The 17,706-nt window shown below is 26.7% G+C and overlaps 3 protein-coding genes and 1 non-coding gene across 4 annotated transcripts; 2 read left to right on the top strand and 2 right to left on the bottom strand.

Moving 5' to 3' along the window:
• Positions 1 to 246: 246 nt before the first annotated feature.
• LOC122847321 lies at positions 247 to 6,166 on the bottom strand. Its single transcript, XM_044148893.1, has 8 exons — positions 5,895 to 6,166; positions 4,835 to 5,193; positions 2,471 to 2,704; positions 2,250 to 2,329; positions 1,445 to 2,135; positions 1,122 to 1,403; positions 775 to 869; positions 247 to 258 (listed from the first exon to the last, which is right to left on the bottom strand). The coding sequence occupies exons 1-8, from the start codon at positions 6,164 to 6,166 to the stop codon at positions 247 to 249; spliced, it is 2,025 nt and encodes a 674-aa protein (XP_044004828.1).
• Positions 6,167 to 6,868: 702 nt separating this feature from the next.
• LOC122847946 (F-box/LRR-repeat protein 3-like) lies at positions 6,869 to 11,113 on the bottom strand. The gene is made up of 4 exons (XM_044145804.1): positions 10,643 to 11,113; positions 10,259 to 10,542; positions 8,031 to 8,396; positions 6,869 to 6,931 (listed from the first exon to the last, which is right to left on the bottom strand). Exons 1-4 carry the CDS (start codon positions 10,794 to 10,796, stop codon positions 6,869 to 6,871), a joined length of 867 nt encoding a protein of 288 aa, XP_044001739.1. The 5' UTR covers positions 10,797 to 11,113.
• A 549-nt stretch (positions 11,114 to 11,662) lies between these two features.
• LOC122847644 (importin-5) lies at positions 11,663 to 17,569 on the top strand. The gene is made up of 9 exons (XM_044145449.1): positions 11,663 to 11,855; positions 12,481 to 12,630; positions 12,711 to 12,937; positions 13,018 to 13,114; positions 13,338 to 14,012; positions 14,338 to 14,953; positions 15,253 to 15,618; positions 15,922 to 16,696; positions 16,791 to 17,569. The coding sequence occupies exons 1-9, from the start codon at positions 11,775 to 11,777 to the stop codon at positions 17,104 to 17,106; spliced, it is 3,303 nt and encodes a 1,100-aa protein (XP_044001384.1). The 5' UTR covers positions 11,663 to 11,774; the 3' UTR covers positions 17,107 to 17,569.
• LOC122847976 lies at positions 13,138 to 13,267 on the top strand. Its single transcript, XR_006373430.1, has one exon.
• Positions 17,570 to 17,706: the final 137 nt, after the last annotated feature.

Here is a 17,706-nt window from a genome sequence, read left to right as displayed (position 1 = left end):
GAGGATGGCTCAACCCTATCATAGACAAAAAAAATAAAAATAGTTTTAATCCACCCCCTACCCCCTTTTGACCATTTCAAAAATTCCCATTTTTTTTCTTAAACTAGCTTTGATCCTAGAAAATTGAATAAAAAAAAAATTACGAGGATGGCTCAACCCTATCATAGACAAAAAAAATAAAAATAGTTTTAATCCACCCCCTACCCCCTTTTAACCATTTCAAAAATTCCCATTTATTTTTCTTAATTAGCTTACACCCTAAAAAATTCAATAAAAAAAAAATTACGAGGATGGCTTAACTCCATCATAGACAAAAAAATTATTTAGCCAACAACCCTTGAATTTGTTCTCTTTAAATACGATGTAACTTATTCCAGAGGGTTGTTTTTTCATATTTGTGACTTCTTTGGGGTATATTAATACTTAATTAATAATTTCTAATAAATTTTATTAAATTTCATATCATTTTTAATTATTTATTCATGTTGGGACCTTGGAACCCGAATCATCCCTGGATCAGGAGATTCGAGACGCTAGCTTAGACGCCAATTTCAGCGCCATTTTTTTTTGTATACAATTTATTGTGAAATAAATAGTTTAATTAATGAAATAAGTATTGGTATAACATAAGTTGTATTGTATATAAGTTTAATTTTTTTTCGCGTTGAGTGGCTCTTTTAAAAAATCCTCACAGCTTTTTGGATTTGCCGAAAGCTTGGCATCATTGATTTGATGGTATATTTTAAGGCAACCTGAGCACATACGGCCACTTACTCTCGTTCCATTTTTCGGAAAATCCATGACTATTATAGTTGCATCAGGATATGGTTGTTTCTTGCATCGAAGTAAGCCTTGTATTTCTCCATTAGCTGGAAAGAAAAAATTAATAAAAATTAAAAAAAAATTTAAAATCAAGATATATGACTTTGTAATGTATATAAATATAGATACAGTCCAGAGTCCTGCCACCACAATCTGCAACAAATTTCTTTTCAAACACCGTCATCCAGTAGAACATGGTCTCATTACTGATCGACTCATTAATAGGTCGAAAATGATACCATTTGTACGTTTTTTAGTTGCCTGATCAGCAGCAATAACCAAGTCAATTGTAATATTACCTATTCTTACGGCTTGGAATTTTTCTAGGTCTGGGTTATTGTTTATAAATTGAATAATACCAGCATTAGTAAGTTTCTGGCAATAAGAACATTTCAATTCTTTTAAGCCTTTTAATTTGATAATAAAGTCGTCTGTAATATTAAGAGAATGTATCTCAAGTTTTTGTAAATTTTTCAAGTTTGTTAAAGCAACAAGAGCTGTTTCAGTAATAGCGCTGCAATATCCAATATCTAAACTTTTTAGGTTTTTACAATTATTAGCAATAGCAATAATTGTACTATCTTCAAGATCCATTCCCTTACATATAGGTAATTTAATTTACGTAAATTAAGATGTTCAAGATATTGCAATTTTGATAACTGATCGAGAACAGATGGAGAAGAAAGTGGCTCACCATCAATAGATGATACTATGCAACAATAAGGAATTTCTAAACGTTTAAGTTTTTTACAATTGTTTGAAATTGCAATTATCGAGTCCTCACTGAGCCTCATGCAAGAAAGCAATAGCAAACTTTCAAGATTTTCCAGCTCTGTTAACTTTTTTAAAGCAGTACAATGATATGTATCATTTAAAGAGTCATGAGGAAAATGTATTCTCAAATGTTTTAAATTCTTGCAATATTCAACAATTGTATTTGCTAAGTCGAGCATTATATTACAAGTAATACCAAGACATTCCAAGTTTTGAAAGTTTATCCATTTCTCGACAGGAATTTCAGCTACATCATAAGGACCACGTGGAATATCAAGATGTTTCAGATTTTTACATGTACAAAAAATACTAATGAGTACTTTTGTAGAAAAGTTATTCATGGCCGGCAGCGTAAGATTAATATATTCCAAATTAACAAGTTTATCAAATAGAAAAAACCTTTCGGGTATATCTGCATGTAGTCGAATGCTAAGATAAACAAGTGATGTTATTTCTGCTATTTCTTGAAGAATTATGCTGCCTAAAAAACGGCAGCCAGGCAATGTCAATTCTCGAAGATATTTAAATTTTTTAAAAGTCTGAAAATAATAGAAATTTATTCAAATTATTATTGTATTTATTCGATTGATAAAGTGCTGTTTATCACTATAGTGATAAATAACAATTGATAGTGATATTCAATAACAATTTACCATAGAAGCTATTTTTTGTGGGCGTATCCAACACTCAGAAATTAAATGAATTTGATTAATCTCATCTGGAAGACTATTAACTATTCCAAATAGATCAAATAGTATATCATACGGATCATCATTAATCATTATTATTTTAATGCATTTTAATTTATTCAACTGTGTAAATGCTTGAATAAAGTCATCAGCAAAATAATCTAAAGAATCGATGGAGAATTTACATTCAAGGCTTGTTAAATTTTTACAGTGATCGCCAACAAATGGCATGATAGTAAAATCACAAACATCTGAGAGAGACAACTGTTTTAGATAAGTACCACATCTTAATAAAATTTTCTTGAGGTATGATTGTGTCAACAAACGGTCATCATAAGAACGTCCAATTAATGATTTACATTTGTATTCTTTAATGTTATACCAAGCAAGTTGACATGCTTCTTTCCATTTGGTACAAACTGTAGAATAAAACATAAAAAATTAATAATAGAAACATTGATATTTTATTTTCAAAAAAAAAAACTTTATTTTGATGAGTCGTAATCCAGTGAATTAATGACAACTTTTTCATTCTTGTCACCAACATCTAAGGTTTGTGTGCCTTTATCAATACATATTCTTTTTGCACTCATTATATGAGTAAATACTAAAAATACTGTCGTTGACGTTTTTAAGAGCCTGGGTTTTTTTAATACAGAAAAATATGTTGTTAAGTCCTGCTCTTTTTTTTTTTTTTATCAATGAAAATCCAAGTTTTTGATTAAAAATAATTATAAGGTTAAAAACACGTGGGTCACAGTATGTTTTTTTTTTTTTTTTTTTTAAAGTTGACATATTAAGCTAGCACAACTTTTTTAATAATCATCGGATCTCGATGCAATTGGGCTTAAAATTTTGTGCAAATTATGTGTTTTTTATGTGTGAAGAAATAAATTTAAAAGAAATTTTTTTTTTTATTTTTACATATTTTTAAAAAATTCAAATATTAAGCTAGCACAACTTTTTCAATAATCATCGGATCTCGATGCAATTGGGCTTAAAATTTTGTGCGAATTATGTGTTTTTTATGTGTGTAGAAATAAATTTGAAAGAAAATTTTTTAATTTTATATTTTTTTAAATTCAAATATTAAGCTAGACAAAATAATCATCGGATCTCGATGCAATTGTCTTCAAAATTTTGTGCGAATTATGTGTTTTTATGTGTGAAGAAATAATTCAAAAACAAAATTTTTTAAATATTTTTATATTTTTTTTAAAATTGAATATTAAGACATAGCCAACTTTTTCAGTAAACATTCAATTGATGTTATTAGACGAAATATCGAATATGTGTGATTTATGTGTAAATAAATAAATTTAAAAAATTTTTCGTCAATTTATTCATTCTTTTTTTTTTTTATGATAATACTTGTTATATTAAATTATACAAACGGGTGATTATATATATTTTAAAAAATTCACAATTTGTATTTCTTATTTTGCAATTTGCATAATAATATATATAGGTTATTTATTTATTTATATTTATTTTTTTGTTGAATAGACAATCGTTGACATTATCAACTGAGAAATTTAATATCAAGGTTCGAAATGCCCCTAGATGATTTAATTGATTGCAATATTGCAATATCAATCATCATTAATTAATTACATCAAATAACTTTACTGATATTTGATCTTCTTGTATTTATTTTTCAACTGAGATACTCAATGAATAATAACAGATAATAACACGAATAAAAATATTTATTATTTTTGATCTACAATATTTGATTTTTCGTCGTGATATTATACTTTTTTTTTTTCAATCGATAAATAAATTTTTTGGAGAATTATAATATATGCAAAAAAATCTCCGTGAGAATTTGAAAAATAATTGAAAAAATATAAAACATTTTTTTAAGCCACTTGAATATCATCAAAGTTGTCATGACATATATACGATTGAAGATAAAAATAATTGTTTCATACAATAAAATTATTTACGAAAGTATAATTATTAATTAATTTTTTAACTTTATTTTACAAAATTATAAACATTGACAATTAAATTTTTATGATTCCAAGTAATATGTATAGGTATATTAAATTAAAAAAAGGTATGCGATAAATTTAATTATCCCTTACGAATCCTACAGCTTTTGCACGAATCATTTCTAAATTGAAGACATATTCTTGAAAAAAAATCAATTTATGGATTGAAATGGGACAGTCTTTATATACCTATCTAACAATCAAACATTAAGGTTTAATTATTAGACAGGTAAAAGATTGCCCTTTTTAACGGATCACTCATTGTTAGGTGTAAATCAAGCAGCAATAATCAAGTCGACTGTAATATTATCCATATATATACTAATTTATATAATTATAAATATTTAACAACCAACCGTTGAGATTCAATTGTTGGCTTAGTTGAAAGTGGTCTTATTGACGGATCACTTATTGTTAAGTGTAAAATGATACCATTTGTACGATTTTTAGTGGCCTGATCAGCAGCAATAATCAAGTCAGTTGTAATATTATTTATACCGCTGACATCAATTTTTTCAAGATCTGGGTTATTTTTTATAAATTGAATAATACCAGCATTAGTAAGTTCACGGCAATGAGAACATTCCAATAATTTTAAGCCTTTTAGTTTGATAATAAAGTCGTCTGTAATATTAAGGGAAGTGACGTCTAGTTTTTGTAAATTTTTCAAGTTCGTTATAGCAACAAAAGCTGTTTCGGTAACAGCTGTGCACTTTTCAATTCCTAAAAAACTCAGGTTTTTACAATTATTAGCAATCGCAATAATTGTACTATCTTTAAGATGTAATGTCCCACACAAATATAGATGTTCAAGATTTTTCAATTTTGATAACTCATCAAGAACAGATGGAGAAGAAAGTGGCTCACTTTCAGTAGATGGTTCTAAAAGTTTACCAGGAATTATTAAATGGCTAAGTTTTTTACAATTGTTTGAAATTGCAATTATTGATTCTGTATTGAGCTTAATGCGAGGAAGCAATGTCAAACTTTCAAGATTTTTTAGCTCTGTTAGCTTCTTCAAAGCAGTTTCATCCATCAAGCCATCAGGATTATTTATCTTCAAATGTTTTAAATTCTTGCAATATTCAACAATTGCATTCGCTAAGTCCGGCATTATATTACAAGAAATACCAAGAAATATTAAGTTTTGTAATTTTATCCATTTTTTGTGAGGAATGTCAGCTATATCGTGAAGAGCAGTTGGCATATTAAGATATTGCAGATTTTTGCATGTACAAAAAATAGTATTGAGTACTTTTGGAGAGGAGTTATCCTCCAGTTCAAATGAAGTAGCAAAGTACATGGTTGGCGTTAGGTTAATATATTCTAAATTGACAAGTTTATCAAACAGACAAAACTTTTCTGGTATTACATGGAGTGGAATGTCAAGATGAATGAGTGTTGTTTTTTCTGCTATTTCTTGGAAAATTATGTCTTCTAAAAAATAGCAGGCATTTAATATCAGTTCTTGAAGATTTTTAAATTTTTTCAAATTCTGAAAATAACAGAAATTTATTTATATTATTATTGTATTTTTTCGATTGATATAAGATATTGTTTGTCACTGGTGATAAACACAATACTAGTTGGTATTCAATAACAACTTACTAACGAAATTTTTTTTTGTGGGCGTCTATAACGATAAGTTTCAGGTGAAATTATATGAATTTGATTAATTTCTTCTGGAAGACTATCAATTATTGTATGTAGATCAACTGTTCCATCATACGAGTCATCATCAATCGTTATTATTTTAATGCATTTTAATTTATCCAACAGTGTAAATGCTCGAACAAAGTCATCAGCATAATCAGTCAACGACTTGTTGTCAAATTCACATTCAAGACTTGTTAAATTTTTACAGTGATTACCAACAAATGGCATAATACTCGAATTACAAACATCTGAGAGAGATAATTCCTTCAAATATCTACCACATCTTAATAATATCTCCTCAAGGTATGATTGTGTCAAGAAACAGTTATTATAACAACGTCCAGTTGATGATTTACATTTGTATTTTTTAATGTCATACCAAGCTAGTTGACATGCCTCTTTCCATTTGGTACAAACTAGAATAAAACATATCAAACTTAAAAATTAATAATACAAACATTGATATTTTATCAATAAAAAAACTTTCTTTTGATATTAATATTCACCTTTTTCCATGTCGATCCTTTCTGGTATTGGCAACAACATGATTATTTTTGCTAATGAGTCGTAGTCCAGTGAGTTGATGACGACTTTTGAATTCTTGTCACCAACATCAGAGGTTTGTCGGTCTTTTTCAATACATATCCTCTTTGCACTCATTATGAGTGAATACTAAAAATGCTGTCGTTAACGTTTTTAAGAACCTGGGATCTTTTTAATACAGAAAAATATGTTGTTGATTATTATTGCTCTTTTTTTTTATTAACAAAAATCTAAATATTTATCTAAAAACATCTTAAAGGTTAAAAACACGTGGGTCACAGTTTTTTTTTTTTTTTTTTAATACACAATAGCTTTCTAAAATTCTCTCAGCCAACTTCAGCATATAATCTTTACCTGGAACTCCAAGTGAACAGGTCCCTTCAGCTTTTATAATTTTCTTAAAAATTCGTCATTGTCGATAAGTAAAATTCTACCTTTTGTAAAATACAGCTGTTGAAAAAAAAAAATGTTTTAGAAATCAAATTAACTGTAGGTGTAGAACAATTATTATGAACAAAAAAAAAAAAAAAATCTTAGTTATTAATTAAAAGATTATAACTATTAATTTATACCTAAAATTATTCATCACATTAATTTCCATAATTAATTCAGCTTATAATTTATTTAAACAATAAAATCACTATAAAAAAAAATTATCTTATTTATCTCTCTTTAAGTTTTTTTATTCATAAAATATAAATTTACAAATAAACAATATTATTTAATGGAATATTTATTAATTGAAATATAATTTTAACCATTTCCATATTTTTTTAAAACTAATTTGCACAAAAATAATGTAAAACTATATATCATGATCAATTAAAAAAAATCAATTAAAAATACATTTAATTAAACAATTAAAATGTTGACAATAAAAAAAATTTAAAAATAATGTTTTTTTCTTCTTAAAATTGTTTGACTTTGACTTTGTCTTGAATATCATCAAAGCTGTCATGACATATGTACGATTAAAAGTAAAAATAATTGTTTCATACAATAAAATTATTTACGAAAGTATAATTAATTTTTTAACTTCGTTTCACAAAATTATTAACAATGAGTCATTGTTGATAATTGACAATGACATTTAAATTTTTATGATTTAAAGTAATAATAAAAAAAATGTTTTTTACAATGTCTTCACAATACCATTGACTTGGTAACGTATTTTGTATGTGTTTTTAATAATTAATCAAAAAAGGTATACTATAATATATAATTAAAATATTGAATATTTAACAACCAGCCAGGGAGATTCAATTATTGGCTTAGTAGAAGATGGTTTCATTGCCGATTGACTTATTATTAGGTGTAAAATGATACCATTTGTACGATTTTTAGTTGCCTGATCAGCACCAATAACCAAGTCAATTGTAATATTATTTCCTATTCCCAAGAAATGAATTTTTTCAAGATCTGGGTTATTTTTTATAAATTGAATAATACCGGAATTAGTAAGTTTTCGACAATAAGAACAATCCAATTCTTTTAGTCCTTTTAATTTGATAAGAAAGCTGTCGTCTGTAATTATATCAAGATCTCTTACATTAAGATTTTGTAAATTTTTCAAGTTTGTTAAAGCAACAAGAGCTGTTTCAGTAATAGCATTGCAACTTTCAATATTTAAACTTCTCAGGTTTTTACAATTATTAGCAATTGCAATAATTGTACTATCTTTCAGGCTTATTGTATAACGCAAGCTTAGATGTTCAAGATATTGTAATTTTGATAACTCATAAAGAACAGATGAAGATAAAAGTGGCTCACCATCAATAGATGATACTATATTGCAATAAGGAATCTCTAAACGTTTAAGTTTTTTACAATTGTTTGAAATAGCAATTATTGATTCTTCATGAAGCTCAATCAGAACATCCAACATTAAACATTCAAGATTTTCCAACTCTGTTAACTTTTTTAAAGCAGTATCATTTATAATGATCGAATTAGGATATGAATGATGCAATCTCAAGTGTTTTAAATTTTTGCAGTATTCAACAATTATATTTGCTAAGTCAGGCATTATATTACAAGAAATACCAAGATATTCCAAGTTTTGGAAGTTTATCAATTTGTTGCGAGGAATTTTAGCTATATCGTAAAGACCAGGTTGCATATCAAGATGTTTTAGATTTTTGCATGTACATAAAATAGTATTGAGTACTTTTGTAATAATCTTATTTTTTAGTCCAAATGAATCGTAAGAGATCACTCCCAGCATTAAGCTAATATATTCCAAATTAACAAGTTTATCAAATAGAAAAGAGCTTTTGGTTATATCATATAGTCGAATGTTAAGATAAACAAGTGTTGTTTTTTCTGCTATTTCTTGAAGAATCATGCTGTCTAGAAGACGGTAGCCATGCAATGTCAATTTTTGAAGATTTTTAAATTTTTTAAAAGTCTGAAAATAATAGAAATTTATTTAAATTATTATTGTATTTATTCGATTGATATATAGTATTGTTTGTCACTGGTGGTATTCAATAACAGTTGTTATTGAAGTTAACTTACTGTAGAAAATTTTTTTTTTTAGCACTGAGAGAAATTTTAACTAAAAATTAAAACCCATGTTGAATAGAAATTACTATACTGCTTTGTAATTTTTGTTTTATTTCTGGGATTGGCCGCGAGAGATGATATTCTACAATAAAATTATGTAAAATGTCACAATATTAAAAAATTGTTATGTTACTTCAAGTCTCTGTACATCGTTATCTATTGCAGATAGACATGGGGTTGAGTGGAGTTAATTATTGAGAATTTAATTCTAAACAATTTATAAAGAATTACTTTTTTTGATTAATGTCTTAGATAATGAGTTATGAGTTAATTAAAATAAAGCACATACATGTTTTTGAGGAAACGATAAAAATATTATTATAAGTTCAAATAAAAAATACTGAACAATTTAATAAATATTCTAATACATATAATAAAATTTATCATGTACACATATAAAAGTTAGCATAGACTTAAACATTTTTTACTATATCGCTTTGTAAAAATTCTGGTTGTGGGGAGAAATAATACAAAGATGGCCGACTGATTGAACAAATGATTGAATTGTCATGTAATTTCAAGCATTTCTACAGCCTTATCTGTTGAAGCTAGGTATGGGGTTAAGCGAGGTTTATTGTTGGTAATTTATTTCTGAACAATTTATCAAGAATAAATTTTTTCTATTTATCAATTAGTTTTCGAGTTTTGAGCGTGTAAACAGAAAAGAAAAAATGTTGCCGGGAATTGATTGCCGTTCTCCGTGAATCTAGCACAAACTGCCGAACTTAGCACAAAAAATGTCCAACTTTTAAATAAAATTTATAATAAAATATAGTAAATTCTAAAACCGGTAGTGGGTAAATTCTCAGTCTGCTAGAATTTACTTGTGAGTATCGTGAATTTAGTCATTTTTTTAAGAGAAATTACAATAAATTATGTAATTTTATGGCTTAGTTTGTATAGTCAATGGCCAAATTTTTTACATAACTTTATTGTAAAAATTATTTATCAATATACGAATAATTCTTACAAATAATCGGAGGAACGCAGTTTTTACTATTCGCTTTGTAATTTTTTCTTATACGTTTGTAATTTTTAGTTAAAATTTCTCTCAGTGAGCCATATCCAACGTTGAGAAATTAAATGAATTTGAATAATTTTTGCTGGAAGACTATTTATTATTTCAAATGGATCAAATGTTTGATTACTATATAGTTCATCAGAAATCATTATTATTTTAATGCATTTTAATTTATCCAAATGTGTAAATGCTTGAACAAAGTCATTAGCAAAATCATTTAAAGAATCGATGGAGAATTTACATTCAAGGCTTGTTAAATTTTTACAATGATCACCAATAAATGGCATGATCTTTGAATTGCAAACATCTGAGAGAGACAATTTTTTTAAATAAATACCACATCTTAATAATATTTCCTGGAGGTATGATTGTGTCAACACACGGTTATCATACGAACGTCCAATTGACGATTCACATTTGTATTCTTTAATGTTATACCAAGCTAGTCGACATGCCTCTTTCCATTTGATACAAACTAGAATTAAACGTATCAGTAGAATTGTTAATTATTAATAGAAACATTGATATTTTATTTAAAAAAAAAGAATTTTTATTTTGATAATAATATTTTATACCTTCTTCCATGTCTATTCTTTCTGGTATAGGCAGCAACATGATGATTTTTGCTAATGAGTCGTAGTCCAGTGAGTTGATGACAACTTTTTCATCCTTGTCACCAACATCAGAGATTTGCTTGGCTTTTTCAATACATATCCTCTTTGCACTCATTATGAGTAAATACTAAAAATGTTGTCGTTGACGTTTTTAAGAACCTGAGATCTTTTTAATACAGAAAAATATATTGTTAAGTCCTGCTCTTTTTTTGTATTAACAAAAATCCAAATATTTATTTAAAAACAATTTAAAGGTTAAAAACACGTGGTTCATAGTATTTTTTTTTTTTTTTAATGAGTAAAAGCTTTCTTTCAACCCTATTCAACATTATATTTATCTGGAACTCCAGGTGAACTCCAGGTGTACGACTCCCTGCAACTTTTATAATTTTAAAAATTGATATAATTGTTCTAAATTCTACTTATCCACAAAATAACAGTTGGTAATTAGCTAGATACCCCTTGAGTGAAATTTTCTTAAATCCAAGATGGCTGCGCCTTTGTTATTAATTGTTGAAAAGCCAAACGTTGACATTACCAACAGATAAATTAATTTTACGGTTCGAAATACCCCTAGATATTTCAATTTATCACTAAACAAAAAACTATTTTAAATTCTATATCATTCATTAATTAACTTTATTGTTTATATTAAATAACAAAAATTAAGTAACAAAAAATTTCTTAAATTTTATTCAATCGTAATTAAAAGTTATACTTAAATTACATTAGTAAATCCATTTTATAGTTAATAATAATAATATTATTTGTAGTATATAACTACAAAAATAATTTACTAATTAATAACAATTATATTATACTACTAACAATGCTAGAAATTTTTTAAATTAATTACTCATATTTTTTTTTTTTTTTGTTTATTTCTATATTTCGTTTTTTGTTGTTGGCAACACTGGTTCATATGACACATCTGTGATATTTATTTACATGTGTGTGTGTAGAAACATAAAAAAAAAAAAATTCTCTCCCAATAGAAAAAAAAAAAAAAAGGCACAGACAAAAAATCAAGTGAAAGAAGAGAGTTGCGCGGTATCAGCGCGGTAGAGTGGTTCACAATTTTATTTCGGCTACAATGGCGGCAGATCAGGAACAATTTCAGCAACTTTTAACAACACTTTTAAGTACAGACAACGATATTAGATCAGCTGCTGAGGTAATTAAATAATTAATATAATTAATATTTACACATATTAATATTAACATATTTTGTTAATTTAATTTGACAAATGCCTTTTAATTAATCACGTTGTCGTTGTCGTGTTTGTCAGGGCCGCATGGGCATTTTTTTTTTTTTTTTTTTTCCCAATCAACCGGCCAAATTCCGTTTTATTAAATTAACTATAAATTTTATTAAATCAATGATACAATTATCAAGTAGATTATTACTCAATAAGTGTAATTACATTAACGCATCAATTTTTTTTTTTAATTCCATCTTCTTTTTTTTTTCCATGAAAAAATAGTTCGATTAAAATGGAGTCGCGTGGCAATAAGCACGCGCCCTCTTTGTGTTTTTTTTTGGCTAAAAAAATCCAATTTTTTTTAATATGTTTTTAATGATTAGATATTTAAATGATAAATCAATTCTTTTTTTTCTTTTTTGTGTGTCTGATGATATTAGTTGATAGGATGATTAATTTATCTAGGCCAAGCCACGTTTGATCATCTTTTTTTTTTTTTTTAGGTTATTTTTTTTAATCTTTATAGCTTGCACGATTTTTGTGTGTGACTCATTAATAGGCAAGTCAGGTAATTGATGATTTTTATTTGTCTTACAGGAAGCATATAAGGGTCTTGCTATTGAACAAAAAGTAACATGTTTGGTAAATGCAATTTCAACATTACATTTGAGCGAAGAAGCTCGAAGTATGGCTGCTGTATTGCTGAGAAGATTATTCTCATCAGAATTTATGGAATTTTATCCCAAGGTATGTTTTTTTTTAATTGATTTTTTTTATACTCAATTTAATGATAATCATTTTGTTAATTTTATTTTTTTTAATTATAGATACCACCTGAAGCACAAAAACAATTGAGAGAACAAATTTTATTGTCTGTACAAAATGAACAATCAACTAATATCAGACGTAAAATATGTGATGTTGTTGCTGAAGTTGCAAGAAATTTAATTGATGATGATGGTAATAATCAATGGCCAGAATTTTTACAATTTTTATTTCAATGTGCTAATGGACCAGTACCAGCACTTAAAGAAAGTGCACTACGTATATTTACGTGAGTTAAATTGAATGATAATTTATAAAAAAAAAAAAAAATATTTCAACTCCAAAATATTAATGATTATATTTATTTAGATCTGTACCAGGTGTATTTGGTAATCAACAAGCAAGTTATCTTGATCTAATCAAGCAAATGTTGCAACAATCAATATTGGATTCATCAAATTATGAGGTAAATTTGTGATTCATAACTCTTGGAAGATTGATACATGAAAATGATCAAGTTACTCAATTATCATCACCAAGTCTTCCAATAAAAAAAATGCTTTCTGATGACTGTAAATTGTCAAGCAATAATTTACAGACAGATACGAAGCAAACATTTCATTAAATAGTCATTAATTTTTCTACATTTGATAATGATGATTAATTTGAATTTATATTAATTCTTATAGGTACAATTTCAAGCTGTTAGAGCACTTGGTGCATTTATAATAATTCATGAAAAAGAATCAAATATACAAAAACATTTTGTTGAATTATTACCACCAATGTTACAAGTTACAATAAAATCAGCTGAAAATGAAGATGATGAAGCTTTATTAAAAGTATTAATTGATCTTGCTGAATCAACACCAAAATATTTACGTTCACAACTTGAACAAATAATGGAAATGTGTATGAAAATATTTTCAAATGAAGATAAAGGTGATTCATGGAGACAATTAGCACTTGAAGTTATTGTAACATTATCTGAAACAGCACCAGCAATGGTTAGAAAAGTTGGTAGTAAATATATTGCTGCATTAGTACCACTTGTATTAAAAATGATGACTGATCTTGATGAAGATGAAACATGGAGTGTATCTGATGAAATTATTGATGATGATAATGATAGTAATACTGTTGTTGCTGAATCAGCATTAGATCGTTTATCATGTGGTCTTGGTGGTAAAACAATGTTACCTCATATTGTTCAAAATATACCAACAATGTTGAATAATAATGATTGGAAATATAGACATGCTGCACTTATGGCAATATCAGCTGTTGGTGAAGGTTGTCATAAACAAATGGAAGCTATTCTTGGACAAATTATGGAAGGAATTATTCAATATTTACAAGATCCAGTAAGTTTTTTTTTTTTAAATTAAATATTATTTTAATATATACACCACAGATCGAGTCAGCAGTTTTGATTTATATTTTATTCTATCATCAAGGCGTTACGTCAGTGGTAGATAAATTTTTTAAATATTAAATTCAGTTTGAATTATCGTTCTGATAATAATTATTGATCATTTAATATTTTTTAATTTCAGAGAGTCGATTTTTGTATTGTTTAATTGCATTAATCATAGTATTGAAATTGACAATTGATTATTAATTATTTTTTTTTGCATTGATAGCTTGTTGTTTAGATTTTAATGCAAGTTATTTGATTTTTTTTTGTAGCATCCACGTGTACGTTATGCAACTTGTAATGCTGTTGGACAAATGTCAACTGATTTTGCTCCAATATTTGAAAAAAAATTTCATGACAAAGTTATACCTGGTCTTTTAATGGTACTTGATGACAATGCTAATCCACGTGTACAAGCACATGCTGGTGCTGCACTTGTTAATTTTAGTGAAGATTGTCCAAAAAATATATTGACTCCATATTTAAATGCAATTATGGAAAAATTACAAAATATATTAACAGCTAAATTTCAAGAATTAGTATCAAAAGGTACAAAACTTGTTTTAGAACAAGTTGTTACGACAATAGCATCAGTTGCTGATACATGTGAAGAACAATTTGTTGCATATTATGACAGATTAATGCCATGTTTAAAATATATTATACAAAATGCAAATCAACAAGAACATAAAATGTTAAGAGGTAAAACAATTGAATGTGTTAGTCTTATTGGTCTTGCTGTTGGTCCAGATAAATTTATGACTGATGCAACTGAAGTTATGGAAATGTTATTAAGTACACATTCAGATGGTGGTATGGATTTACCAGATGATGATCCACAAATAAGTTATTTAATATCAGCATGGGCACGTTTATGTAAAATACTTGGTAAGTTTTTTTTATTTTCTATATATTATCTAACCACAGATCGAGTCAGCAGTTTTGATTTTAATTTAATCATCAAGGCGTTACGTCAGTGGTAGATTAATGTAAATATAAAATTTAATATTAACAATTGTTTTAATTGTTATTATTTGTTATTTTATATTAAAAATTCCAGAGAGTTGATCATTGTACTGAGACTTTGATCATAGTATTGGAATTTACATTTTTAAATTTATTTAAATTGATGATGATTTGTTACTTATTGCATTAAAATATAATTGTTAAATTTAATTTAATTACAGGTAAACAATTTTCACAATATTTACCATTGGTTATGGGTCCAGTACTTCGTACTGCAGCAATGAAACCAGAAGTTGCATTGTTGGATAATGAAGATATGGAAGGTGTTGATGGTGATGCTGATTGGCAATTTGTATCACTTGGTGAACAACAAAATTTTGGAATTAAAACAGCTGGTCTTGAGGATAAAGCATCTGCTTGTGAAATGCTTGTATGTTATGCACGTGAATTAAAAGAAGGTTTTGCTGATTATGCTGAAGAAGTTGTTAGACTTATGGTGCCAATGTTGAAATTTTATTTTCATGATGGTGTTAGAACAGCTGCTGCTGAAAGTTTACCTTGTTTACTTGAATGTGCTAAAATTAAAGGTAAATTATTATTCATTATTTATTAACTAAAATAAACCACAGACCGAGTCAGCAATACAAAGTTTTTTTAATTGATATAGCGTTACGTCAGTGGTAGATTAATTTGTTTAATTAATTTTGTTTTTTACTATTGTTTTAATAGTATCAACATTGTTGATTATTTATCAAAAGTTTATTGGCTATTTTAATATTGATACTTTAATTATTAATATGAATTGTTCAACAAACATACAATTGAAAATTTATTTTTCTTTTTTAATTAATACTTTGAAATGTACTGATGAATTTTTATTCTAATTTCAGGTGGTCAATATGTTGAAGGTATGTGGGCATATATTTGTCCAGAATTATTAAAAGCAATTGATTCAGAGCCAGAATCAGATGTACTTCTTGAACTTTTATATTCACTTGCAAAATGTATTGAAACACTTGGTGCTGGTTGTTTAAATCCTCAACAAATGACTGAATTATTACGTATTATGGATAAATTAATGAATGAACATTTTGAACGTGCTGCAGCACGTCTTGAAAAAAGAAAAGATGAAGATTATGATGAAGTTGTTGAAGAACAATTAGCTGATGAAGATAATGAAGATATATATGCATTAAGTAAAATTGCTGATATATTACATGCATTATTTTCAACTCATAAAGATTCATTTTTCCCATTTTTTGATCAAATATGTGGTCATTTTGTTAAATTATTATCACCAGAAAGATCATGGTCTGATCATCAATGGGCATTATGTGTATTTGCTGATGTTATTGAACATGGTGGTCCAGCATGTATTAAATATCAAGAATTCTTTTTACGTCCAATGATACAATATATTACTGATAAATCACCAGAAGTTAGACAAGTTGCTGCATATGGTTGTGGTGTACTTGGACAATTTGGTGGTGATGGTTTTGCACAAGCATGTGCTGAAGCTGTACCAAGACTTGTTGAAGTTATTAATGCACCAGAATCAAGAGCTGCTGAAAATATTAATCCAACTGAAAATGCTATATCAGCTGTTACTAAAATATTAAAATATAATAACAAAGCACTTAATGTAGATGATATGATTCAACACTGGTAAGTTGTTAATTAATATTTTATATTTAATTTATATTATTGTAATAATTAGTTTATTAATTTGTTAATTTATTTATTTATTTATTTATTCAAGGTTAACTTGGTTACCAGTTATTGAGGATGAAGAAGAATCACCTCATGTTTATGGATATTTGTGTGATTTAATTCAAGGAAATCATCCAATTGTATTAGGTCAAAATAATGAAAATATACCGACACTAATACGTATATTTGCTGAAGCATTTTTCCGTGATGCAGTACCAACTGATAATCCAGTTACAATACGTATATTAAATATCGTTAGACAGATACAAACAAACGAACCATTGTTTCAACTATGCATAGCTGGACTATCGACTGATCAACAACGAGCACTACATGAGGCACTCAGTAATCAACCGACAAATTAGCTATATTAATAAAACAATTGATTATAAAATCAATTTTTATGTTATTATTTTCCGAAATTAAAAATTAAATTAAAAAAAAAATCAATGCAGGTGGCCATGTAATACAAATAATAATAATAATAATAGAATTTTCAAAAAAAAAAAAAAAGAAAAAATTATTTAAAGTAAATCAATTGTAATAAAATTATTCAAATATTTTAAATCATTGTCGTGTTGAATTCCGGTAAATTATTATTTCTTTTTTTTTTTTTTATAATTATTATAGGTTTATATAATTTTTTCTTTTTTTTGTATATTTTCTACTGGCATTGTCAAAATATTTTTTGTGCCTTCTGATGACGAAAATAATAAAACGTAAATTTATTATGTTTATTAATCTAAAATAATAGTTATTTTTGAAAATTTTAATTTAAAACATTTGTAATTGATAATTGACAATGGCCACACGGGTTTGCATCGACGATTAATTTTTAATTTTTTCAATTGTTTTTTTTTTGCACAAAAAAATATATAAAGCTGACTATTATTAGTAATATAAAATAATAAAAATAACAAGTTTATTCATTTTGAAAATTAATAGATTCATCAATTACATGATTC

Source organism: Aphidius gifuensis, linkage group LG1 (genome assembly GCF_014905175.1).
Source record: "Aphidius gifuensis isolate YNYX2018 linkage group LG1, ASM1490517v1, whole genome shotgun sequence".
Taxonomy (NCBI): domain Eukaryota; kingdom Metazoa; phylum Arthropoda; class Insecta; order Hymenoptera; family Braconidae; genus Aphidius; species Aphidius gifuensis.
The sequence above is the reverse complement of the archived record's forward strand: the minus strand, read 5'-3'. Positions and strand labels throughout refer to the sequence as shown.

Coding starts and splice junctions, on each gene's coding strand:
- LOC122847321 (XM_044148893.1), bottom strand. CDS start 6,166: ATGCCATTTGTTGGTAATCACTGTAAAAATTTAACAAGTCTTGAATGT. Junction 2,136..2,249: donor CACAAAAAATAGCTTCTATG/GTAAATTGTTAT, acceptor TATTATTTTCAG/ACTTTTAAAAAATTTAAATA. Junction 870..1,121: donor ATTCCAAGCCGTAAGAATAG/GTAATATTACAA, acceptor TTTTCTTTCCAG/CTAATGGAGAAATACAAGGC.
- LOC122847946 (XM_044145804.1), bottom strand. CDS start 10,796: ATGAGTGCAAAGAGGATATGTATTGAAAAAGCCAAGCAAATCTCTGAT. Junction 10,543..10,642: donor AAGAATAGACATGGAAGAAG/GTATAAAATATT, acceptor GTTTAATTCTAG/TTTGTATCAAATGGAAAGAG. Junction 8,397..10,258: donor TTGCTAATGACTTTGTTCAA/GCATTTACACAT, acceptor GCTTTAAAAAAG/TTAACAGAGTTGGAAAATCT.
- LOC122847644 (XM_044145449.1), top strand. CDS start 11,775: ATGGCGGCAGATCAGGAACAATTTCAGCAACTTTTAACAACACTTTTA. Junction 13,115..13,337: donor TGGATTCATCAAATTATGAG/GTAAATTTGTGA, acceptor TAATTCTTATAG/GTACAATTTCAAGCTGTTAG. Junction 14,013..14,337: donor TTCAATATTTACAAGATCCA/GTAAGTTTTTTT, acceptor TTTTTTTTGTAG/CATCCACGTGTACGTTATGC.